Consider the following 25286-nt stretch of genomic DNA (forward strand, 5'->3'; position numbering starts at 1 on the left):
TTTATGTAGTTAGTGAGGTCTTGTTCTGCACTTGGATTGCAAACAGATAACTTACTTTTTTGGCTTTGTGCATAGTCTCAAGAAAACTTTAGAAGATCTAGTGAGAGAACGAGACCATTATAACTGCTATTACATATAATTCTAATATACATACAATTCTAATTTCTGCTAGAGAACTCTTATAGGTAGGGGGAAAGCAGCATGAGACTGTGGTTTGTTTTTTTTACTGTGTTGCCCAGAGCTGCTTTTATTATCCACTGCATAAATAGATTTCAGCCTTGCACCTTAGAATCATGGAATCATTTAGGTTGGAAAAGACCTTTAAGATCGAGTCCAACTGTAACACGTTCTCCTTTTCAGGAAAACCTGTGTGGGTGAGCACAAAGTAAAACTGACAAGTATACAATATAGCTTCAGTTCCCAGGGTGGATTAAAACTTGTGAAGGCTTCAGAACAGTGAAAACCAAATTGCAATTTAAATATTTAATTTAATTTTCTTCTGAAAATAGTTAAGATTTGATAGGGTTTTTTTAAAACTATTTGGCTATTTTTCAAGGAAACTCTTAGATTTATATTTGGAAAGAGACAACCCTAATAGTAGGAGGAAATGCTGCTGGAAATTTTTAAAAATTGTTCATTCTTTCAGAAAGTATGATGTTAACTGGAAAATGCATAGATGGGGTAAGATAGAGTACAGTGTGTAAGAATTGCAGTGTGTAAGTGTGGCATAATTATTTCTGAGACTGAATATAAATGACACTTCATTCCCTCTTTCTCAGGCATCTTTGTGTGGTGATGGATTGCATAGCTCGTATAGTTCTCGCACTGTAAGTGTAATAGGCTTTTGGTTGTTTCTTTCATTATCTTTGTTTTCTGGAGACAAAAATGTGAAAATTTCCTTCATAACTTTTCTTTAGCCGTCTGAATACAGTTATTCTTCAAGAGCAAGCTCAGTTCGAAGTAGTCCCGTGGTGAGCATTCCTCTTGCATGATTTGCTGAATGCTTTGATACTAACGCACAATAATTATGAGTATTTACACTGGGGATCATTTTACTGACCAACACACAGACTTGATTTTTCAATTCTGCATTAAAAAAAAAAGTAATTTGTCAGAGATGTGATTTTTAGCAAGTTGTAAAGTTTTAGCAGGAAGACAGTAAAGTGTAGAAGCAATAAGGAATTTGCTTTTCTAAACATCTTTTAAGTGTTTGTAATGTATATCATTGGAAGCAATTGGAAACTGGAGTATACTATGTTGTTGGAGTTACCACCTTATGTCACAGTTACATGGCAGTAACATGAAACTGTTACTACAACACGTCTGAAAAAGTCTTTCTTTTCGGGAAGAGGACTAATGCAAACTTTGTTATATCATGCAGTAAGAAGTAGCTAGCTCATTTTTACGGTGACCAGTATTCAAAACTGAGAGAAATTTGTTCCTGGATCTGTATTGTGTTAAAAGGGTCATTCCAAAGATGGCTTTTCGTGCTACAAAGTGATTTTAAACAGTTCTACCCTTTTTCTGCCGCAGAACAACTGTCTTAGTTTCATTGGTAGAGCTGCTCATTTGTCATGCTACACAGAAAAGTAGATCAGTGTTCTGGTATAGGTTAAATTGAAATGTTCTGTCCTGTTTTCATTTTTCACATATTATTAACAATGTTAGAGACTAAACAAATAAAAACAGATTTGTCAGGGACTGGATGTTTTTAGCTACAAAAGATGTCAGAGTGAATTTTTGAGGGTGTAGGAAAAAGGGGATTTTGCTGTTGCTTTATGACGTTTCAAAACCTAAGAGGTATTAACATCCATCCCTAAAGTCTCTTGAGCTGTGAAAATACTACTTGTCTTCTCAGTTCCTCTTAAAGATACATTTCTTAAAAGTATATACTTTATACGTATATAGGATTACATATATCAGATCTCAGTGTATATATGTGATACCAATAATGCCAGGGTCCAAGGTACCATTCACTCACACTGGTGAATGAGTTCAAAGTATTTGTTTAATAAAATAATTCTGAAAAGGGTTTTAGGCAGATGACGTAAAAATCTTTTTCATAAATTAACTTTCACTTTCTACTGTTTCTATGGTTAATATTTTGATTTCACTCTGGGTAGTGCATTGGAAGTCAGCTCAGTAGTCACTGGAAATCAAAGGAGAAAGTGGGAGAGAAGATGGAAACAGTAGAAAACACTGGTGAAAAACTGCATGGTGCATCTCCATCTCAAACTGTATCGGTTTTGATAAGCCTGTTAAAGATATTAGAAATGCAAAAGGTATAGAAGGAGGAACAGTAAGGTTTCAGATATGTGGACTTCACAACAGCAAAGATAAGTTGGTTTTGAATGAAAAGAGCACAGTGTTGTCATAGATCGATTGTAGCCCTTGAGTTGTTTGTTCTTTTGCTGTAAGTGTAATTTATATAAGCAGAATTCTGTTCAGCATCTTTATACTTTGAAATGCAAGTGAAATAAGAAAGTTTAGCCAACTTTGTGAAAATTTATTTACTTCGTTATTTTTAAAAAAATAAAGGTATTATTTAAAATATAGATATAGCTGGAAAACTCTTTGTCAGAACATAACCAAGCAGTGACAAAAAATACAAATTCTGTAGTTGTAAGCACGCATCATCTGAGACAGGTGTTCATCAGCAAACTGTTTTATATGTAACTGGTCATGTTTGCATAAAAAAATCTCACTATCTTTTGATCAGAATAAGATGAGGCTACATCACTCATGTACCTCAAGTACAAAGAAATTAAGAATTATTTTTTACAATGGTGAAAATGGGATAAGGACAATATATTTTGAAACTGTTCATTTAAAGATTTTTCTTTCATATAATAACTTTTTAAACTAAATATAATATTCACAGTAAATTTCTGCCTTTTGAAGTGGAATGTTATCAATGCAACACTCGATAAACCTACTCTTCTCATTAAATACTATGTTTAACGTGCATTTTTCTCAGTTAAATATTTCACTTGAATTCCCACGGCATTGTAATGACACTAATGTGGTTAGATATATGTTGCCTTTTTTAGCAGTCATGTGTAGAATAACATTTTTTCTTCACCTTTTTAGGTGCCTGTCTGACATATAGCTTTGGGGAGTAGGCTTGTCTTCTATTTTAAGGCCTCTTAAAGTTTTGAATGAGAGGAGGCCCAGATCATATTCATAATTAGTAGTGTTGGGATTGTGTTGATTTGAAGAAAAGATGTCATTTGTAGAGAAAAATAACTTTTATTTCCCAACTTATGATTATATAATCTGGTTTTATGATCTACAAACCTTTTTTAAAAAAAGGTAATTTTTGTAACTGTTTGGCACTATATTGGTACTAAGCCCTCTTGTATCTCTATTTTTTATATTACTCCAAATGAGGAAAATGAATCAATAATAAATGTTCATTGCTTTTAGTTTTAGATACTGTAAACTATAAGAATAATAAACATGTGAAGAGAGTGTTTAAGAACAATGCATATGCTGACTAAAGTATTCATATCAGTGTGGCACACATTTTGTTCATGTAGACACATTTAAAATAGCAAAAATCTAAAAGAGTAATTAAGATTTTCCAATTGTTAAACTGTTGGAAAAGCTAGAATAAATTGCAATAATGGAGATTTAAGTTAGGATTTCCTGTTTGTTTTTTTAAAATAAACTTCTGTTCATTCTGTGGTATCATCTTCAATTCTTTTACCCTTCTCCTTATCTTTTGAAGTCCTCTGATTTTTCTGATCAAAGTGAAACTGCTGCTGACTATTTTAGTCGTTCCAACCGCAGGGGAAGCATTGTTTCCGATGCAGACGATGTCCAAGGTTTGAATAGTGTGAGTGTAATGCTTCTTGTTATACTGTGGTGAATACAGCAAACTTACTAACTATGGATTTTCTCTTCATACTCTGAAAGAGTAAATACTGTAAAAGCGTTCAGAGTTATTCAACCCCAATCCCTCAAACCTATTCGCTGTTATTTTTTGTAGGGGATTTTTCCTGTTGCTAGAAGCATGTGACAAGTGTTAACACTTTGCTTTTTTTGTGTGTGATAAGCTTAAGCATCTCTTCAGTGTGAAATGTTGGGTTTTTTCTTGTGGGAATTAACAATGTCTAGGTGATCTTGTGTACTGGAATACTACTACTTGGTTTAGTGGGGAAAAAAAAAAAGACTTAGAACTGTGCCCTTATTAGTGCATTTTTAGTGTTCATTCATCCCGGACGAGATTTTGTCAAGATCCATTATTGGAGCACTCATTGTTGGCTATGCTCTTACACTGAATCCCAAGTCAACAGAGCACGTTACAGGAAAATTATGACGCTTTTCTTGTGCATCCCTTTAGTCTGAGCATTGTTTACAAGAAACCTAGCTGCCTTCTCTTCATTGCTGCTATAAGTTCTAGAAGCTGTTGTTACTTGCAGTCAAAACTTGCGTTTAATAGTGGAAAAAGTAGGGAAATTTCTGTTCTTAGGCATGTCTTTGAAATAACAGTGTTAGCACATGTAGTAGGAGGAGAGGTTGAGAGAACGGGGCTTGTTTAGTTGGGCAAAGGGGATGCTACGTGGTGATCAGCAGCCTGCAACTGCTTGATTAGGTAAGAGCCGAACTCTTCACACCCGTGCCAAGCAGTGCAACAAGGGGCAGCAGCCTCACGCTGCAGCTTAGGAGATTCGGATGAGCCACTGCAAGAAGCTCCAGAAGGTGGTTAGTGTTGCACTCTTGACAGGTTACAGCAAGGCTGGAGAACCTCTCCAAAGGTGAGACTTAGCTAGATAAAGCCACAGCTAACCTGGACTGTTGGCAGCAGTTCTGCTTTGGAAGGGAGGCTGGAGTAGGTGACTGCTAGAGTACCCTTACAACCACTGTTTCTATGATTCTGCATTTAGATGACTTAATCTTATAGTGCGATGTAACTTGTATTGTAATAATGCACAGTATTTATCGTCTGTACATGCTCAAAGTATGACATAGACCAATCATTTCTCCAGTTTAAATTTTAGCTTTTTTCTTCTCTAATAAACCTGCTTTTCTGAAATTAATGCTCTGCTAGAAGAAAATGTGGAGGCTGAGACTGGCAATTATGCTACCTTCTCCATTGCTTTTATCATAATTATTATGTATTATTAGATTCCAAAACTATGTTTTTATTTAAGTTATTCTAAATGGATACTTCAGATCAATTGGATTCTTAACATCATTTTACCATCACAGTGGTGACAAATATTTGCAACTTACAATTTCAGTACATCATTGGAGATGATGAATTTGCCATGGAAATACAATGTTGCTTTTGTAGAAACCACAATAGAAGGAAAAAAGAAAGATCTCAAAGTAGCATTTGTTTCTAGTGTGATTATAGACTTCCAAATCTCTAGTCCCTGGGCTGGGAGAAAACCAGGTGTCTCTGGAGAAGCCAGATATTTGAGATACCATACTTAATGTATCATACTTGTTTTAGGAAGTATGGCAATGTGTTAATGTCTTCATTTAATTCCACCTATTTTGATTCATAGAAATGTAGAAAATATGGAAATCTGCATTATAAGTTTGCAATATCAGAGTTTCCTAGATAAGAAGCAGGGTGGTAGTTCTTTTGCTTAGGCTTCAATACATAAAACATGAATTGAAATTATTTTGTAGGTTGCTGTTAATTAGTACACTTTAGTTATGGGCTTTTACCTGAATTGGTTTTGTCCTGATGTAATTGCAGGTTTCACTGAAGAGACTGAAGGAACAAATGTGTTTTCTAATAACTAGGATATTGACTGGTGTGTCTGAAGTGCACGTGCATGAAGCTTCGTGTTTGTTATGCCACCAAGTGTTGTAGTCACTACCCTGTTGAAATTAAAAGTAGTGAAATGTGTTTTGTTGATCAGTACTTTAATATTGGTAATGACTTTTTAAAAACTTTTTAAAAAGTTTCTGGTTTTACAAGCATTCATTTATTTTGCAGTTGAGGTAAAAACTACTTTTTCAGGCTGAATATTTTTTTTTCTTGTCTTTATCTGTGCTAACTTCTGGAATTTCTTTTTTCATTGTTCCATTTTTCATTCTTAAATATTTCTTGGTATCTTTGAACAGAAAATGGTGATTCAGTAGTCCCTCATTGCAAAAGGTGTATTGTGATCACTTTCCCTTTTCTCTTTCAGCTGGAAGAAAAGAGTGAAAAATCACATTCAGAAATATTTTCAAGGGTAAGAGTTTTTAATTTAAAAAATCATTGAAAGTCAGTGTTTAGTCATACATTTACAAATATTAAAATAGTTCCAAAAGTATAAACATTGTGTGTTTTTTAGTAGAGTGTATTTTAGTAATTTTTAAGAGCTTGCCAAGAGATATTTTTAGACATATTTTTTTATCTACAAAATTAATGCTTTGTCTTTTATTTCCCAAATAAATAATTTTATTCTTTATTTTACTTTTAGCAAGTGTTAGTTTCTTATAGAATTTATTTTGTGTGAGAAATATTTAGCAGGAAAGGTCGAATTTTAAGAGGCTAGGGCTATAAAAATGCATATGCTAGATTCCACTGGAGGCTTTCTTCTGAATCCTGGGTGGCAGAAATTATAATTTTTAGAAATATTTTAAACTTCTCCAGTTTTTCAGCACTAACAGCCTCCTTATGAAAGTCTTCTGAACAGAAGACTCAAAACTGTGATGTTATGATAACTGATAAGTCATCAAAGAGAAACCAACATTTCACCGAGAACCACAGGATGTTTTGAGTTGGAAGGGACCTTTAAAGATCACCTAGTCCAATCCCCCTGCCGTGGGTGGGGACATCTTTCACTAGATCAGGTTGCTTAAAGCCCCCTCCAACCTGACCTTGAACATTTCCAGGGAGGGGGCATCCACCACATCTCTGGGCAACCTGTTCCAGTGTCTCACCACCCTCACTGTAAAAAATTTCTTCCTTATGTCAAATCTAAATCTACCCTCTCAGTCTAAAACCGTTGCCCCTTGTCCTGTTACTACAGGCCTTGGTAAAAACTCTCTCTCTGCCTTTCTTATAAGTCTCCTTTATATATTGAAAGGCCCCAGTAAGGTTTCCCTGGAGCCTTCTCTTCTCCAGGCTGAACAACCCCAAATGCAAAGCCCTGTGTCGTGCTGGAAAATATTCAAAGGAAAATACTGCCTATAAGCTAATATTAAGAAGTGGTAAAAACAAGAGAGAAAAGTGTTCTATGACTGTGAAGCAATTAATAAAGAGTAATGTCAAGTATACCAGAAATGACAGTATGATTCCTGATACAATGTTTTTCCCTTTTAAGCCATCATCTCGCAATTCAGTAAGTGCAACTCCTCTGAGTGGCAACTCCTCTAGGAGAGGAAGTGGAGACACGAGCAGTTTGTTGGATCCTGATGCCTCCCTCAGTGAATTACGGGTAAACTGCAGAATTTGGAGATAGTTTAAAATTGTATTTGTGGTTAGCAGGAATTTTTCTTTGCTACAAAACTTCTGGTTTCTTAATAGTAAGAAGAAGTTATGAGGATGTAATTTTTAATCACACAAGATTTCTGTATTTATCTTGGTAACTGTATTTGTGTTTATAAATACTTATGGTGCTAACAGTTTAGCTTATATTAAAATAAGACTTTGTTTATGTCAAATTTGAAACAATTCTGTCCTATTTGAGATGGCTTGGATTCAGGGCTATAAACAAAATCTTAATTTCCATCAAGTTGTTGGGAATTAATTATAATTTCTGTGAATTATTGCAGGCTTTGGCATTTGACAGAAATGCATGTAAACCTCATAATGCTTTTTTGACTATAAATTATTTCCCCATACTTCTTATGCAATGGTTCATTCCTATGTCCTGCAGGATATCTATGATCTTAAGGACCAGATACACGATGTAGAAGGGAGATACATGCAGGGACTTAAAGAACTAAAGGTATCAGGGCTCTTCCCAAGCATGCATTCTGTATGGGTATTTTTGGGTAATGGAGATACCACTGGTTCCACTAACTATATAAGGCTTTACTAACAAGTTTTTAAATTTCTTTAAAGCATGTATCTAACTTTTAATGCATAGAGAGCATCAGCTTAAATTTGTCATGCAAGTAAATTATTAAGATATACGTTCTCATGTACACTTAAATCATATGTTCATTATTTGATTTATGTTAAAATAGTATTAAACTTTCATATTTCTAGCAGGTGTTTTCTGGTAAGATAATGAGAGGTTCAATTTATATTTTTCAGAGCTTTATTAGCAAATAAATGGATATTCAAAATAATTACTGTGTATTGAATGGGAAAGAAAGAAATAGGATATAGTTATGACAAGGAACTTAAGAAATTGAGAATTAGTCTTCCAAGTTTCAGCAAATACTGCATCTTATAAAGCAAAACCAAAGTAAGAATTTTGAAAGACGTGCTGAAACTAATCTGGGCAGGCACATTGCTTGCAGGAGAAGATTAATTTTGTTTTAATCCTTCACCATTATGAAAGTTTTTTTTATGCTTATGGTTTACATTCCCATTATCTTTGTCTAAATTATAGGTTGGTATTTTCAGTATTAGGTTAATAAGATTTGTCTGTATTTTGACTTGTTTAAATTAGTATGTATGCTTTCCTTTTGTAAGTTTTCACACCATTAACAGTTGCAGTTAACTTAAAGTATGATTATTTCCCCTCTTCTGTTGAAGGGAAACTGAATACAGCAAATGATGTGGCTTACAAATCTTTTTCAGGATATTTGTTCTGTTCTTTCCTGTTACCTAATTGTGAATGATTCCATGTGAAAGTAGAGATCTTTCCATATTTGTTTTATATCCATATAGAGACTGAATTTAATGAATGCTGCTTGTACTAGAGCATGTAACAGTGATGTATTTAACAGCTTCCTTGATTAAACAATATATTAGATGGTATAGTAAAGAGAAAATATGTAATTTGAGCTGTTCAGTGTAGCAAAAATTATTTCTTCTTTAGAGGATAAGTAACTTTGAATCTGATAGCCACATGCTCAGTTGAAGTATGTCTTGTTTTAATCATATTGCCATATGAATATTAAAAGGACTTCAAGAGCAGTAGATTACAAGATCATTAGACATAGCTATGATTGTACTAAATATGAATAAAATGTGAGATTGCTTCATATTTTCAGAATGCATCTAACTCTTACACTTCTGCATGTTTGCTAGCATCTCATGACTACTGTTCTGAATCATTACTAATGCGCTATTATTTATTGTAATCCATTACAGTTACCAAAAAGCACAGGTGTGCGATAGTAAGACCTTGGTCTATGCTTGGCTTACAAAATTGAATTGCATTTTATGCTATTGTTAATACTGAATAATATGTTCCTAAGTTAATTTGCTTTCCATAGAGATTCTTTCAGGAATCCTTCTTTCTGATTAGGAAGGTATTGCCTTTTTCTTCTGCTTTAGTAGTTTTGTCTTGTGTATGTTAGAAGAATCATAGAATCATTAAGGTTGAAAAGACCTCTAAGATCGAGTCCAACCGTCAACCCAACACCACCATGCCCACTAAACCATGTCCCTAAGCACCTCATCTACACATCTTTTAAATACTTCCAGGGATGGTGACTCAACCACTTCCCTGGGCAGCCTGTTCCAATGTTTAACCACTCTTTCAGTAAAGAAATTTTTCCTCATGTCCAAAGAGTTACTAGAGTAACTAGTTTACTATCCAAGAGTTACTAGGATACCTGCTTTTACACTTCTTTTAAGTGTTTTTTCAGTGGTTGAGTAACAGTGATTTGTAACAACACTACCTTCATATCTCTGTGGTTGCCCATCCCTCATGCTGCTAAGTGTGGTTTATTCTGCAGATTTGTAGCCAGGTAAAAACTCTGATGTGGATAGTTCTGATTTAGTTAGGTCTTCAAATCTTTTCATGTCTCAGTTTGAGTTGATTCTTTCTATATTCCCTTTCTCAGTTTTGTTGCTTCTTTCTATATTTCCTTGCATCAACTAGAAAGGAATCCTTTTTCTTTTCTCAAAATTTTTCGTTTATGCAGTTAACAGAGCACTCTTTTGATGCCTGCTGGGTTTAATCATCCTGTTCTAGCCAAGCAGGCTGATTTGTGTAGCCCTTTGGCTTCACTGATAGAATTGTGGGTAGCATTTCTTCATAGCTTTAGGTTATGAGCAGAGCCTTGTTATCCACTTTCATTCCAGCCTATTCCCGCTGCTTCATCCTTAGGCATCCCACTGCCTCATTCAAGCGTTTCAGAAATTCTTCCAAATCCATATTATTTCTCACCAAACTGGAAGATTACTGAAACTACATGGAATTCTTGAACCATAGGGAACATGTGTAATAATACTTGACTCGAAAAGAATGAACAGTTCCGAAGAAGCTTTAGCAATGTTCCAGTATTTTTAACTGGTTGGAGACTCTTAGGCATGGCTTGGTTTCTTTCTGGGGAAACAATTCTCACCCTTCTGTTTCAAAATCAGTTTATTCTTCTTCCATAACTGCAGATTTTTCTTCCCCCATTAACTTGTTGATTAATGACGCTTTAATCCAATCTTCTAAACCCTGACCTAGTCTCTTCTTTAAGACTCGAGTCCTGGAGCACATGGCATACAATAAGAGGCTGAAACAACTGGATTTGGCAAGTCTTGGGGGTGTGTGTGGCAGTATCATTGCTGTTTTCAGCTGCCTAATAGGAGGGCGTAGAGAAGACAGGGCAGACTCCTTTCAGAGGTGCACAGTGACAGGGCAAGATGCAACAGTCAAAAGTTGCATTGTAAGGGCAGAAATTCCAATTAGACCTCAAGAAAAAAACTTTTCTCAAGGAAGGCTGTCAAACACTGGAACAGGTCGTCCAGCCAGGTTCTGCAGTCTACATCCCTGGAGATACTTAAAATGAACTGGAGATGAGCTGTGAGCAGCCTGATCTTGGGTGGCCCTGTTTATTTAGGAGATTGGACCAGATGTCATCCAGAGATCTCTGCCAACCTAAATTACTACTTGACTCCACTCACCACACTCACAGAAACAATCAAATTAGAATTTTTTCTAGTTGTACTTTTCATTAGATTTTGTATCTCCCCATAAAAGGACTATAGCATTCATTTTAATTCTAGTATTTTCTTTTTTCCTCTAAATTGAATTATTCTTTGAAAGTCTTTGGAAGGTTTACTGTCTCTGACACTTTGTCTTACCAATCTTTACAAGATTTGTCATGTTTACACCATCACAAAAAATGTTTTCTCTAGTTTTAATCTAAAACTTAAGAATTACTTGAATGCACTTACATGTGTTCTTTATTTTTTCATTTTCTTGTATCTTATCATGAATCTTCTTTGCTGTTTGCTATTTACTGCTTCCCAGATGATAATGGTACCTTTCTTACATACTTACTGTCTTGTCTCTTCTGATCTGTAGTCTATCAGGATATGTCTTAAGTTATTTTTTCTCATGTTTCTAAAATATTGTTTTTCTCCAGCACAAAATTCCAGAATTTAGTGAATGGAACAGAGTTATAAATACATGTGACCATGGTAAAATTATAAAAGATAAAATATGTACTTTAAGGACAGCTTTCTCAAAATGGGGATTTATAACATGGAATAGGGTTTGGGGGTTGGGTTTCTTAAGTTTTCTTAGGAAACTTAAATTGTTACCACCCTCTCCTTTAATCTTAGTCCTACTGTTCTGTTTTCTACAAAACCCAAGCCTGGTGCCCTTCCTGTGCTAGTATTTCTACTGTCATAATACAAATAATTTAACATGGAGGTTATGCTACCTATGCCTTCAAAGAACAGATTACATGAAATACTAGGGGATTTGTAGTAGGGCACAGATCTACTTTGGAAAGGGAATGGCTTGATAGTTCTTTTTCAATTCTAAAATTAGGACTCTCTGAAACTCCATTTTTGTATTTTTAAAAGCATGCGTATTGAAATCATTGCATGTTTAAAAGTGTCTGGAGTGATAGTTGTTCTAATATTTGGATAGTTGACATTTGTTACAGTACTGAGAAAAAAATAGGATAAAATAATTTTGGTAAACATGAGGGAATTCCATAAGAGGGTATATAGCAAGGCATATGTGCACCTTCAGGTAGAGAATCAAGCATGTGAATCTTTACATGCAATTTTTTTTTTAAATCTTAGTAAGAAATAGAAAGACAAAATGTCTGCTTAAACAGAATCATTATTACTTAAAAAGTGTGACTACCTTAAGACTTTGAATCTGAGGTATAGAACACTACTTAAATAACGAGCATTAGGTTAAAGCTACTCGTAGAGATATTTCTGTGACCTCTTTCAGTCATGTAATTGAGTTCTGACAGATTTGTTGCCTCATTCTGAAGTGTATTCTTGTGCATGCATTGTAAATACAATAAAGCTGTGATATTACTACTTTATCCCTGTGAGTTAAGTTGTGAAGGTAGCAGAGTAGAAAATGCAAGTGGAATATTATCTTGTAATTTTCATACTTCTGTAATGATAACTTTTTATTGCTGTGTATGACTTAACCTGAATAATGGAAATTGAACTGTGACTTGGTATTTCTAAAGAGAAGACATGAATAATAACTCAGAAACAAAAATGGTTGCGTACTTTTACTGTATAACAGATAGCACTCTTCAGCATTATGGTGGTATTTTAACATTATAACAATGCATCAAAAAGTTAGACTAATGTAAGCCTTTCTACTATCTATAGGATTCACTAGCTGAAGTTGAAGAGAAGTACAAGAAAGCTATGGTTTCCAATGCTCAACTAGACAATGAGAAAAACAACTTGGTTTACCAAGTGGATACTCTGAAGGATGTCATTGAGGAGAAAGAAGAACAGATAGCAGAGTTCTATAGGGAGAATGAAGAGAAGTCAAAGGTACTGATTTTTAAGACTTTTTCTGATTATAAAGATAAATCATAGAAGCCTGGACTACCTTAGAACAGTTGAAAACTTTTGGATTAGTAGAAAAGTCTGTCTATCTCAGTGGCCAAAGATGTTTTGCGTATTGTGTTTTGTTTTTTTAAATTAAAAAAACCACACACACCCTGAAACAAACCAACAAACCAACCACCCCCCCAAAAAACCCCAAACAAACCCCAAAACACATCCCAAAGCCCCCACCCCAATTAAATGCAAATTAATTGCATTTAATTAATGCAGTACACTAATGATAAAATATGCATTTTAATCAAATGGGACCTGTTCAGTCCCACTTTCTTGGAAAGGGAAGATCTGTGTGGCAGCTTTTTCCAGCAATATTTAGATAAATTCAGTATCTGAGCTTTTCTCGTTAATATTGTGCTTGAACCTTTATGGCATCTTTTACCTCCACTCTAGATTTTATTAAACAAAATCTTCTGTATAGTAAGTATCTGGAGAACTTACCTAAAACACTGATTCTGTAGTTTTTAGCCACTTGGTAGGTAGAATTTCTCAAATTGTTGTAGTAATTTCTTAGGTAATGTTATGTTAAGTGCTATTACTAACTCTTTAAAACTTTGTAGTGAAAATAAGTGTCAAACCCAAAATAAATTAGAATAAATCATGAATTTATTTAATATAGGAATTGGAAAGACAGAAACACACGTGCAGCGTTCTACAGCATAAGCTGGATGAACTTAAAGAGGGCCTTCGACAGAGAGATGAATTGATAGAGGTATGTTCATATGAGACAGTGTATGATAGAACTCGTGCAAATAAATATGGTGTAAAATTTGAATGGGAACAGCTATCATACACAAAATGAGCTTAAATATTATCTTGCACTTTTAAGAAGGAATTTATCTTGTGTTAGTGGGTAGAAGTTCAATCAGAAGCTATCAATCTCTCAATTTATAAAGTTGAAGATGTCTCTGCAAGGTTTTCAAATGTGTAAAATCCTTAATTCCTGTGAAAATTGTGGTTCTTTCATGAACGTTCCTTGTATCTTTCCTTCCTTGTGAGGGCTGAACTAATGTTTGTGTGGCCCAAATCATTTTGCATAGCCAGAAGTTCTAATGCATGGATAATACCAAATATCATTCTTTGCCTTTCCCAAAAGTTTCCTTTTCAGTTATTTCAGGTTTTTTGTGAGCACCAACCACTGAAGTTTGCGGTAGTGCATGTTTGTTTTCTTACCAGTCAAGCATAAATATAGTGACACTGGTCAGCATGTTATTGGGTCATAACCATGTTGCTGGGTATGTGGTGTGTTATCTTCTTTTCCCTTCTTCCCCCTCTTCTTTTCCCCTCTCCCCCTATGATTTGTTTCCAGAAGAAATGTGCCTTAAAATCCCAGAGCTATTATCAGTCTTAATTTTAAAATGATCCACAAAGATATATATTGTCAACAATAAGCAGGTGTCCATTTCCTATTTATTTTGGTTCTAGCACTGCAAGTTGTAGTTCAATTAGTACGTCATTTTCCTACCACCTTTTGGTTCTAGTGAAAATTGATGATTTTAAGTGTATGGGCCAAAGTTTCCACTATCTGATTTTTCAAAAGCTATATAGTATTGCGTTTCATTGATCGATTTCTTTCCCCATTAAGTTCTTGTGCTCTCCAGGCAGTAGCACAGTAACTCCAAAAGGCTTCTGAAAAGTCCCAGATCTGTTATGGTTACTGAGAAAATAATATGCTTCATGAACTGGATTTGATATGACTTACTAGCAGAAGAAAAGGAGTAAGACTAGCCTAAGATGCAGCATTTTGCAGATTAATGCTGACAAGCAAAAACTTAGCAAATTCTGGTTGTAGTTCTGTCACTTGCTCTGGATTCTCTTTGACTTCACTGTGAAGGAAAAAAGCACTTTATACTTTCTTCTTTAGTGGTTGTTGTTTGTTTTTTAAAGTATGTGAATCAAGAATATACAATAGATTTCTCTGGAGTGTTTGCTTTGATAGAATGTAGCATATGCGTGTTGAATATTCACCAAATGCATGCAGTCCCTTCAAAGATAAAGGCAGTTTGCCCCATATTTACCATTTATTTGAGTAACTTCTCCAGCTGTTAATGCTAACAGATAATCTAGTGGAAGCCATTTAGCTTTTTGCAGAAAGACATTGTCTTCCATTCCCAGATGTAAAATCAATTTCACTCATTAGGAAGGCAAAAAATTATCTCTAGCCCTAAAAATTATGTCATCTTCATACATAATTATATGAGCATAGCAAAGAATTTTAGTTCTTGGTTTTAGAATTTTAGTTCTTTGTTTTAGAATTTTAGGGCAAACAGCTAAATGCAGTGTCAGATAAAAAATAGGACCACGCTTGATATGTATTAATACAGTATCAGAAGGCAGTCAGCAGCTGTATTTCACTTCCGGGATGCTTGATTCAAACTGCCTTCTTTATACTTTCAAGAAGGTTTTCTTTTTTTGTAAAATATTAATAAAACCACTTGTTAATATAAGTGTTCACTTCCAAACAGGGCTTGAAGGTATCTGGAAATTACTACAGGCTAATTATTTTCCTAAAGAAAGGACACTATGCCCAGTCTGCGATGGGAACTGTTACTAAAGAAAAGTAGCTCTAGTTGCACTAAATTCTCCCATCGACATTAAGTGATTGAATAAAATTAATTACTATTCTCTTGCATGAATTCATAAGGGAACTATTACATTACACTTAGTAGCACCCTTTTTCTTTAACTTCACGCTCATAAACTCTTTGGTTGACTTTTGCTATTTAATTTCCTTTATTTGAATTTTTTTTTCCGTTTCCTTACTTCTCTTTCCTCTTTTATTCTTCCCTCATCCTATTTACTACAGGAGAATCAACGCATGCAGCAGAATATAGACTCCATAACCAAAGAGGTGTTTGATCTCCAGGAGACAATTAATTGGAAAGATAAAATAATAGGGGTATGAAACAAATATGGGGGGGAAAGGTATTTTTTCATTTTAGAAGTAGATGGATGCCCCCCACCCCCCAAGGAATGCTGTGTACTCCAAAGAAATGAAGGCCACTCCCAATTTAAATATTTAAAATGTTTTGCAGTCTTTCTCTTTAGAAAATGAGCTCCACTTCAGCTTTACTTGCATAATGATGAATAATACTAATTAAATCTATAACATAACAAATTGTTATGCATACAGTTTTATAACTTTTTACAAAATATTTTTTACCTGTAATCAGGGCTTGAAAAAGTCAACATTTCCTTAATCTTAACAAATGTAAAAACTGCCTGGGTCTGTATATTGATCCATAGTGACACAGCAATAACTTAACTTTAGAGATCTGAAATTATTTTTAAAGCTTTTGATCTCCTTAGAGGCAAATACAATTTTCAAAACTTGGAACAGTTTAAGCCTTGCTTGCCATTTGGCTCCTGCCTCTGTTGTCATCTTACCAATTTGCATAACAATTAGTGGATTTTAAAATGGTCTGCTTTCCACTACCTGGGATAAGAGAGACAAAATACCCCAAATAATGGAAAACCTAGGGAGCTGCAGGAGCTAAGGGTCAAAATGTAGAGAAGCCTCAGTGAATATTTATAGATCGCGCTTGCATTTGGCATACCTAGTGCTAAAAAATACGATCTTGAATTGACTTCCGGAGCCACGCTTGCTCATTCCTGTATTGCACTTCTGATCCTTCTGGGGCTGGTTAGCTTGGATGCAACACTGAACCAAGATGATTTTGTGACACCACAAACAAAATACCAGAGTCACCAACTATTGGAATTGAGAGTTGGAATCGAAACAGTGGTTGCATGGGACCTTTTGAGGAGCGTCTGTAGGGCTCCTGCATAAAAGGAAGGTGGTACAGGAAGAATTGAGTTGATACGCACTACGCAGCTAATGTAGGTCAGGCAGAGTCTGTCAGCTTTGCTTCTGGGTAGCGCAGAAGTGGTAAAACTGTCTCAGTCAGCCTGATCCTTGGTGATAACTACATGGCTCTGAACCTGCGGCTGTTCTGAGCCACAAGCAGATTGCCTGGTGGTGAGAGGGAGTTAGCTGGATAGCCTTTAGAAAGGAATCGTCTGCCTTTTAGTAACTCTAGGGTCATTTCTCTCTAACTAAATGAATTTTACACCAGATTTTGACATATGCATATTTCTTTGAAAATTGCTGTATTTGCTGGAGTTCAAGTCACTTTGAAAAGTTATCTTCTACCCAGTGATGCCCAGTTAAAAAAAGCCCTGTTATACTGTCTTTATTCAGTCCATATTTATTTCACGTTTCAGTCCTTCAATCCATATTGCAAGCCTCTCTTCCATCATAAAATATTTCAACATTTTTAAGTTTTCTTCTGAACATTCTTCTGAAAGGTTACCTTTAATTAACCATATTCTTTCTATACTTACTCCTTACCTTTGTGTACTGGACTGTCCCAATTTGTGCAGTTTTTTTGTGCAAGCACTTTTTTCTCTTTCAAATACGTTGCTAGAGTTAGTACAGAGCATATCATCTATCTATTGTTCAAAAAAAACTAGCTACCAGCCAGACTGACAAGAAAGATATTTTTTCCTGTAGTCAAAATTTTCCTGCCTGTTTCTGTGTTCTTGTAAACACCATAACTGGATTTTTTTCTAGTTTTTATTTTTTTTACCATCTTGGAATTGAAAATTCCTAGTTCTTAAAATGTAAAAATGCTGCTGTCTCTTCTTTCTCACTTCTGTTATCTAAAAACACTTACATATTTTTCTTAGCTCACAGGTTTTTTTAGTCTTTCTCCCCAATACTGAGTAGTTTTGCTAATTTTTACTGTATTTCAGCTTCAGAAGCCCCTGAGAAGCTTCACAAAGGAGTAGTTTATAATTAGAATTGTAACCTAGTTTTACAGTGTATGCAAGACTGATGCTGCCTCAGAGGAAGAAAGGGAGGCAAGCAGAACAGAGACAGCATGAGTCTGTTTTACACCTGCCTTCTTACATTGTCCTGTTCCTACAAAGTGATTGGAATTTGCAGTTGTATTTGGTCTTAAATTAGGTCGATTTGAGGACACTGAACTATAACTTCCAGGTTATATTCCTGAAATACACAGCTATTTTACTGTTTGCCTCCAAATTGTACATGCATTGCCAATTTGAAATTAGCAATGGCGTGTCTGAGTTCAGTATAGATTTCATGAAGGTTTTTCAAATATTTAGAAAATAGGACCCCAGACAAATTGGCGTTCTGCCAAGTGATCCGATTTTAATCATACTGGTATGTTAAAACATGCCTGCAGAGCTTAGTTGTCCTGATTTTTATTCCCTCCACCACCACCCCATGATAAAGAATTGCAGGAGTAGATTTAATACAAAATCCATGTCATGTATCATAACCCGTGAGCATACAAGCACTAGCAGTTTTACTAAAGCTTTTCAACATTGAATAAAACACTAGCAGTTTTACTAAAGCTTTTCAATGTTGAATAATGATTACTAATCTCTCCATAGGTAGAGATATATGGTTATATCAGTTTCACTTCCTTCCCCATCAAAATTTTCTGATTTCCAACACTTGCACTTGGGGGGTGAGGATAGAAGGGATGTTTTGGGAAGGTCAGCAGCGTCACAGGGTGCTGCCAAGCACACAGAGGATCTGTGTCTGCAATGTGATTCTGGGCCTTTGTGTCCATTCTCTCAAGTGGGTGAGCCTACTTCCCTCTCTGTCTCTGCCGCTATTCTTCAAAAACGGAAAAGGTATACGTTATCTTCAAGTGGAACACAAAATGATGTAATGATTAAGGTTCTTCACACTGTTTATAATGTAGTTAGAGATCTAGTATGTGTTAGGAAATAAAAGGACATTTTATGAATTCTTAAACAGTGATGTGATAGCTAATGCTTTCACACGTTGAATTACCTATATTTCAAATGTTACATTTATATACTAATAAATCAAGTGCAACAGCACTTAAATTTTTCTGTTGAAATTAAAAGTAATGCATTAAAACATTGCTCTAGTATACAGATTCTAGCTAATTATTAAATTTCAGCACACTGCAATTATGTGGAGCAATTACAATACAAAGATATATACCTTCATTTCTTTCTTTGTATCAGTCCATTCCTAAACATTCATGCATGACACAAGGTTTAGTTGGATAATTTTCTTGGCAAAATGTGTGTACACTTGCAGTTGCTGTATGGTCAGGATTATTTGTAATGCATGCAGTATTAAATTTGAATGGAATACTGTGATGCTGCCCAGTCAAATGAAAATGTCTGACTAACTGCCCGGTAACACAGTTCCAGCCTAGGTAGGCAAACCCATCTACGTCCATATTGTGCTTTTAGCTGCAGTCCTTTCTTGTGCTAAAATAGTGCTGCTAGTGTTCCCTGCTTTTTTTTTCCCTCTAAAAAAGACTGCTTTGGGTTTAGTAAAGGGTGGTTGTAATACTTAAGCAAGTAGTAAATAAACTAGTATTTGTAAGTGGATGACAGGCTTATATCCTTATATATCCAAGGTCTTTTATGGGGTAAGATTTCTACTTCTGTACCTTATAAAAGGTAGAGAAATTAGTTCAATGAATGTGATGTTTTAGGATCTCTGCCAATTGAGTTCCAGCAATTTTTATTTCTGGGCACAGAGTGCCTGTATTAAGAAAAATCACTTACTCTTTTGGTATTCAAAGTCTACCAAAAATAGAATCTACTAAATAAAAATCTATTACAGAATCTACTAAGACTTGCCTGGGAAAAAATTATGTCATGACAAACATGCAGTAATGAGGCTAGATATGTGACTTGTAAAAGGTAGTTATCAGAGATGTATGTTTATATCTATTAAATACCCCTTTTAATTTCTTTACTTTTATTGAGCTTTTTGTATTTACTTGTAGAAAATCTCTCTGCTATCTGTCATATGCTTTTTCTCTGTGCCGTTCTTTTTCTTGCTATCTGCCTGAACCCAGGCCCTAGAAAGACAGAAAGATTACTTTGACTGCATTAAGAATGAGCGAGATGAGCTCAGAGAGGAGTTGGCTGACCTGAAGGAAACAATGAAGAGAGGAGAGGTATGTTGGTAGAAGTTACTTTACAGTAACAGAAATCTAGGAATGGGGCATGAAGTCAAGGTCAATGAAAAAGAGGAAGAATGGTTACTATCCTCGTGCAGTCTCAAAACCTGACCTTAGGGTAGGATAAACAGCGCATTTTGTTGCAACTGTTTCAATCGACTTGAAAAGCATTTTAAAAAACTCTTCTGTCCAATTACATCTTAGCACTTCTCTTGTATAAGTAGTTTTTTCTTTTGTATTTTTAGAAACATGGATTAGTTATAATTCCAGATGGCACACCAAATGGTGATGTAAACCATGAATCAGTGGTTGGTGCAATAACAGTTGTATCACAGGAAGCTGCTCAAGTCTTGGAATCCGCAGGAGAAGGACCACTAGGTAAAAATATCCGAACATACTTTATAGTGTTTGAAGTCTTTGTTTCCCTCCTGTTCACAGTGGGTTGTGATTTACAGCCACAAAAAGATACCTGTGATGCTTCTGGAATACATGCTTACACAACTTTCAAGATTGTGATTTTTTTTTATGCTGAGTAAAAAGATCTATCTTTTGAGTAAAAAAAAAAAAACCTAAAAACAATAGTATGTGCTTGGGTGTTTGTAACTGATTAGATCTCTTGATCTAGGTTCTGTTTTATTACTGTCAGAAAATATCTTGCCTAAAAGTGTAGTCTTTTGGATTAGTATGTTTTCTGTTGTGTTTTATGAAAAAATGTTCTTTGAAAGTATGTACAGTCAATGAAAGAACTTCTCTTATAGGAAACAATACATTGTATATTCTTTCTCCTTCCTTGAAATACTTCTGCCTTTCTTAGTGTAAAGCAAGTGCAGTCTTTCATCACACTCACTAGAAAAAAAAAATTTTAAAAACATTCAAAAAATGACACAGACAACAAAGATGCAGGTTTTGGGGGCCTTTATTTTAACTTGCTTTTATTCTTAGGTTGAGCAAGTTATTGTATGCATAGTCAATCCACTGTAAAACTGCTAGTTAACATGCAAAGAAACATCTCTCTACACTTGCATTATATTTGTACATAACATAAGTTATATATTTTTATTTTGACAGATATTAGACTTGATATGTGTTTCTGCTGTGGCTCCATCATAGTGAAATACGGATGTCTTTATGCTTTGTTACTGTCAAAGTTACAATTTCCAAGGGAGCTGCTCTAATCTTAGCACGGTGTTGCTTGACAGACTGTTTTGTAGCCATTACTCATCTTCTGACTGATTAGAGATACTGCAACATTCCTGTGGGTCCTTTCCCAAGTACTTTTTTTGTGGTTTGAGAACACTTTCTACAAACTTTCTAAACATACGGGGAAGCTTAGTGCCTTCCCTGAAGAGACAGCAATCTTTAAGATAGGGAAAAGAGTATACAATCAGGAGAAAATTTTGTTGGAAATGGCTGTTCTATATATTGGGACGAAACTGTGGTTTATTATTTAAAAAAAAAAAATCCTCAGGTGTTAATTTACTTTGAAGAATTACTAAACTCAGGTCTTGCTTTTAAAACTGCTATAAACAATGTAATGAAGTATTTTTCCCTTATTTCTGCTATTAACTGAAGGCTGCTATGTTGTTATTAGTGAGATATCAAAGTTTTATGCTCCTAGTGCTATTAGCTTTAAGTTTGAAGAGCATTTTATCTGAAGAAAAAAAAGTTATGAAAAATGTTCTTAGTTACAGATTTCTCTGGTTTTTAATCGGGTTCTTTTGGTTTTAGATGTCCGGCTACGAAAACTGGCTGGAGAAAAGGAGGAATTATTGTCCCAGGTAAAATAAGCTATTCTTTTCAGAAATAGACATTTGTGTATCTTTTTGCAGACTATTAATATAGTAGCAATAAATAAATATTAAGCACCGAAGGTGCTTAATCAAATGCTTAAGCACTAAAGCAAAATAAAGTACTCAACTCCTACCTGGCTGGCTGCCAGGAATTATCAGCTCCTCTTACTAGTGTCCTTATCCATCTGACTTCGATCTTTGTTGGTAAAGAACCCTCATTTCACTAACTGGTTAGCTGAAATCTTACTTGCTGCTGACTCTATTAGTGCACGTACTTAAAGTTGTTCGTTCTTTTATTTTGTCTTATGTGGAAATACTAAAGTCAGTAAAATGACACTTTCATAACATCAGTGGCACTTTCTTCTAAATTGCTAAGTGGTACTATTTCTTTGATCATTTCAGTTACTCAAATAGAAAATTAATATTATCAAAGTAGTTGTATTTTAATACAGTTCAGTATTGAGAGGAGAGGACTCAAGAAAACATATAGCCATTGAATAATTGTTAAGAATACCATAGTTTTTGTGCTTCTAGCTGAACACATTGCAAATTTAAAGTGGTGGTGTTAACATTTATTTTTGCTGGGAATGTACCTTAATTTTAGTATAGATACTTGGTTTAGAATGCCAATAAAATATAGCATTGAATCAAGGCTATTAAATATAAGTATATAAAGATGTATATGCATATTTATCACCATATAACTGTAAAAATCACTGTTAAAATATTTGATTCATATCATGCCTGGGAGTTTTGCAAGTGTAACTCCCATACCCTAATCTGTAGGGCAATATTTTGATAAGTCAAAAAAGTAGCTCCCACTTCTTTCATAAACTCCCAGACAAGGAGGACATAGCTGAGGAATCGATGTTCCCTGACTACTGGAAAAATCCCGAGACAGCTGCTGTAGCATAAAATGGAACCAGTTAAGACTAACGTGCACTACAGACTTGCCTGGGACCGTTGCTTCCAGGTGGAGTAAAAGAGAGGACCGAAAAAAAGCAGTGCATTATTCTCCTGTAAAACACCAGGATATTGTTCATTACCTTCATAAGTGTTTAGAGTGTAAAAGGTATACTGTAGAAGAAATGCCTAGACAGAGTTTAATGCCACCTCCTCCTCTGGAAAGGCAGCTCTGTTAGAGTTACTGGGTGCCCCTGCATTGCATGGATCCCTGCAGCACTGACCAAACTGGTGGGTTTGGATTGTGCATTGACATGCAAAGGGCACCCGCCCAGCAGTGGGGATGGGGGACTGCAGCCACAGGCCTTAGGGACTGGCTTCCGTGCCTCCCCTGCATGGCTCTGCTACTCCCACTTACAGAACCATCTCAGCCAGTGGCATCTCAGGACTGCTTTGCCTTTTTCCCATTGAACGTTTAGATACACAACTACTGAACTTCTGGGAGTCTCTTTTTCACGAAAGAACACTTCTTTTTCAGGTTAGAAAACTAAAGATGCAGTTGGAAGAAGAACGACAGAAATATTCTAAAAGTGATGGCATGAATCCAGATATCATAGGCTTAGAGAACGGTTCTGACTTGCAGCTAATTGAAATGCAGAGTAGGTATATGGTTACTGTTCAAAGGTGTTCTTACTGGGGAGAGGAAACACTCTTCCAACTCCTTTTCCTATATTGCTGTGCAGTAGTAGTATTGTGAATGAATATATCGTTGAGCAGGTAGGTTTTTTGTTGGTATATCTCCTTGTAGGAAATTTCTTGCTGCAGAATACCTTAAAAATCTGCCTCTTTTAGTGTTGAATAACAACGTTCTGGGAAGTTATTTTTTAGTTGATTACCTTGCCTAGAATCGATGGCACTACTTGAACAATTTCAATTTTTAGATGATAGAATTTCAGCTGAGATATTTGGTTACGGTATTCTACCTGACTTTTATTTTCTTGAATCTTTGATACAGAAACTTAATCAAAAGACCATTATTCTCTGAAGCAAAACATGAAAAGTTATTAAAGTTTAACACAATATTCAGTGTTGCTTCATAGAGGCACTACGCTACTTTCCATTTCAAGCAAGCTATTTCTTTAGCTGAAAACTTTACTTGTTTGACAGATTGATATTTAATATGCTTGTGGCAATGGACATGAACAGAGCACTGGCAATGTCAGGGCCAAAATATAACACCAAAATAATTTGCAAAGCTCCTTGGAGTTTGTCAGGCAGGTTCAAGTCTTGTGCTCCTTATCATTGAAGTGTTATTACAGATGTCTATGCTAAATGCTGCTGGTATTATGTCTATTGTGATTTGACCCATTTTGCAGTGTGTGGTGGCTATTGTGGTGATTCTCTTTTTTGAGAGATGAATTTGCTTATCTAAATATGTGTTTTAAAAGGGGTGTATCTCATTTATACATCTGAGATTTAATGCACACTCTTACAGAGACAGTAGTTGTGTTCTCTAAATAACAGGAAGATTATTTCCTTTTCATACTCTCAAAGATTTCTGAAAGAACATTTACCGCTTTATAATCCTGTATACGGGCTTCTCAATCAAATGGTCTTTTTAATGAATTTTAATTTAAAGGGAAATTGCCAGTTTAGAGAGTTGCTTTGAATAATATATTCATGTCAATTTTTGTCTAGGAGATGCCAACAGACAAATTAGTGAATACAAATTTAAGCTTTCAAAAGCTGAACAAGATATAACTACCTTGGAACAAAATGTAAGTGTGTCTCTTTTCATATTTATTGTTATCATTACACTTGCTCTGCACACTTTTACAATACTTTTTTCAACAAAAACTCTGAAAATGTATTTCATCATTTGATTTACTGTTTGCTCTTTAGTTTGCAGAGAATGGCACTACATTTGTATTTTTTCATATTTCCTGCAATTCAATACCTGTGCATAGTCTAACAAAAGAGAAAATAATGTGGAGTTAATTTACTGAGATGTGAATGTATGGCAGAATATAAAGAGGAACTGAAGCTACTAGTTGAAGAAAATCAGTTTATGTAGCTTGATTACTTGTAAGAAAGTTGTATAGACTGTGGAAGGTACATAATTTACTCTCTGAAATTCAAGAGTTTTTATAGATATACATCTATATCTCACACTGATTTACTCACACTTTGTGATTGTAAGTCAGTAACATGATATTATAGTTCAGCATCTCTGTAGATCACCTAAAAATCACAGGGGATTATAATCTGAATCAGAGATGCATAGTTGGTCTCTCTTGCACAGCAACAGGCTGCTAGCCCGTCCTATGGATTTGGGGGTAGCAGGGAGCTATAAATATAACAATCCAGCAAGTGGGCTTTAAGACCTGCAGATTGCAACCAGGATTTGTCTCAAGCCCCCTCTTTACTGCTGAACTCTGTGCTTGAGCTCAAGACCTCTTGCATCATGTCCTGGTAACAGTTACAGTCTCCTTTCTACTTTGCACCTTTTCATATGGTCTCTGCTTTTCAACTTTCCAGCTTTTGGTTTTAATCCCATGTATTCCCCAATTATTGATTTTTTTTTTTTCCTCCTTTTTCCAACTTTTCTCTCTCTGCTTAGTTCTCTAACCTGCTGTATCTTCTCAGCTGTGTCCTATGCTGTGCTCCATTCTCTACCACTTCCTGTGCCCCTCGCCAGGGAGGAACA

General features: G+C 35.2%; 1 protein-coding gene across 6 annotated transcripts in view; it reads left to right on the forward strand.

Moving 5' to 3' along the window:
- LRRFIP2 (leucine rich repeat (in FLII) interacting protein 2) overlaps nucleotides 1-25286 on the forward strand; it is a 48340-nt gene that overhangs the window by 21016 nt on the left and 2038 nt on the right. Inside the window, exons 11-24 of one of the 6 annotated variants that reach the window (XM_009321890.1) lie at nucleotides 780-827; nucleotides 918-971; nucleotides 3731-3838; nucleotides 6153-6197; nucleotides 7275-7388; nucleotides 7830-7901; nucleotides 12662-12832; nucleotides 13521-13613; nucleotides 15707-15799; nucleotides 19782-19883; nucleotides 20132-20264; nucleotides 21615-21664; nucleotides 23118-23238; nucleotides 24278-24357. In XM_009321890.1, the coding sequence (XP_009320165.1) occupies nucleotides 780-827; nucleotides 918-971; nucleotides 3731-3838; nucleotides 6153-6197; nucleotides 7275-7388; nucleotides 7830-7901; nucleotides 12662-12832; nucleotides 13521-13613; nucleotides 15707-15799; nucleotides 19782-19883; nucleotides 20132-20264; nucleotides 21615-21664; nucleotides 23118-23238; nucleotides 24278-24357 (1284 nt within the window). The remainder of the gene's footprint in view (nucleotides 1-779; nucleotides 828-917; nucleotides 972-3730; nucleotides 3839-6152; nucleotides 6198-7274; nucleotides 7389-7829; nucleotides 7902-12661; nucleotides 12833-13520; nucleotides 13614-15706; nucleotides 15800-19781; nucleotides 19884-20131; nucleotides 20265-21614; nucleotides 21665-23117; nucleotides 23239-24277; nucleotides 24358-25286) is intronic. The other 5 variants (XM_009321892.1, XM_009321891.1, XM_009321893.1 and 2 more) reach the window with 5 other exon arrangements.

The sequence above is a fragment of the Pygoscelis adeliae genome, unplaced genomic scaffold (assembly GCF_000699105.1).
Source record: "Pygoscelis adeliae isolate BGI_AS28 unplaced genomic scaffold, ASM69910v1 Scaffold194, whole genome shotgun sequence".
Taxonomy (NCBI): domain Eukaryota; kingdom Metazoa; phylum Chordata; class Aves; order Sphenisciformes; family Spheniscidae; genus Pygoscelis; species Pygoscelis adeliae.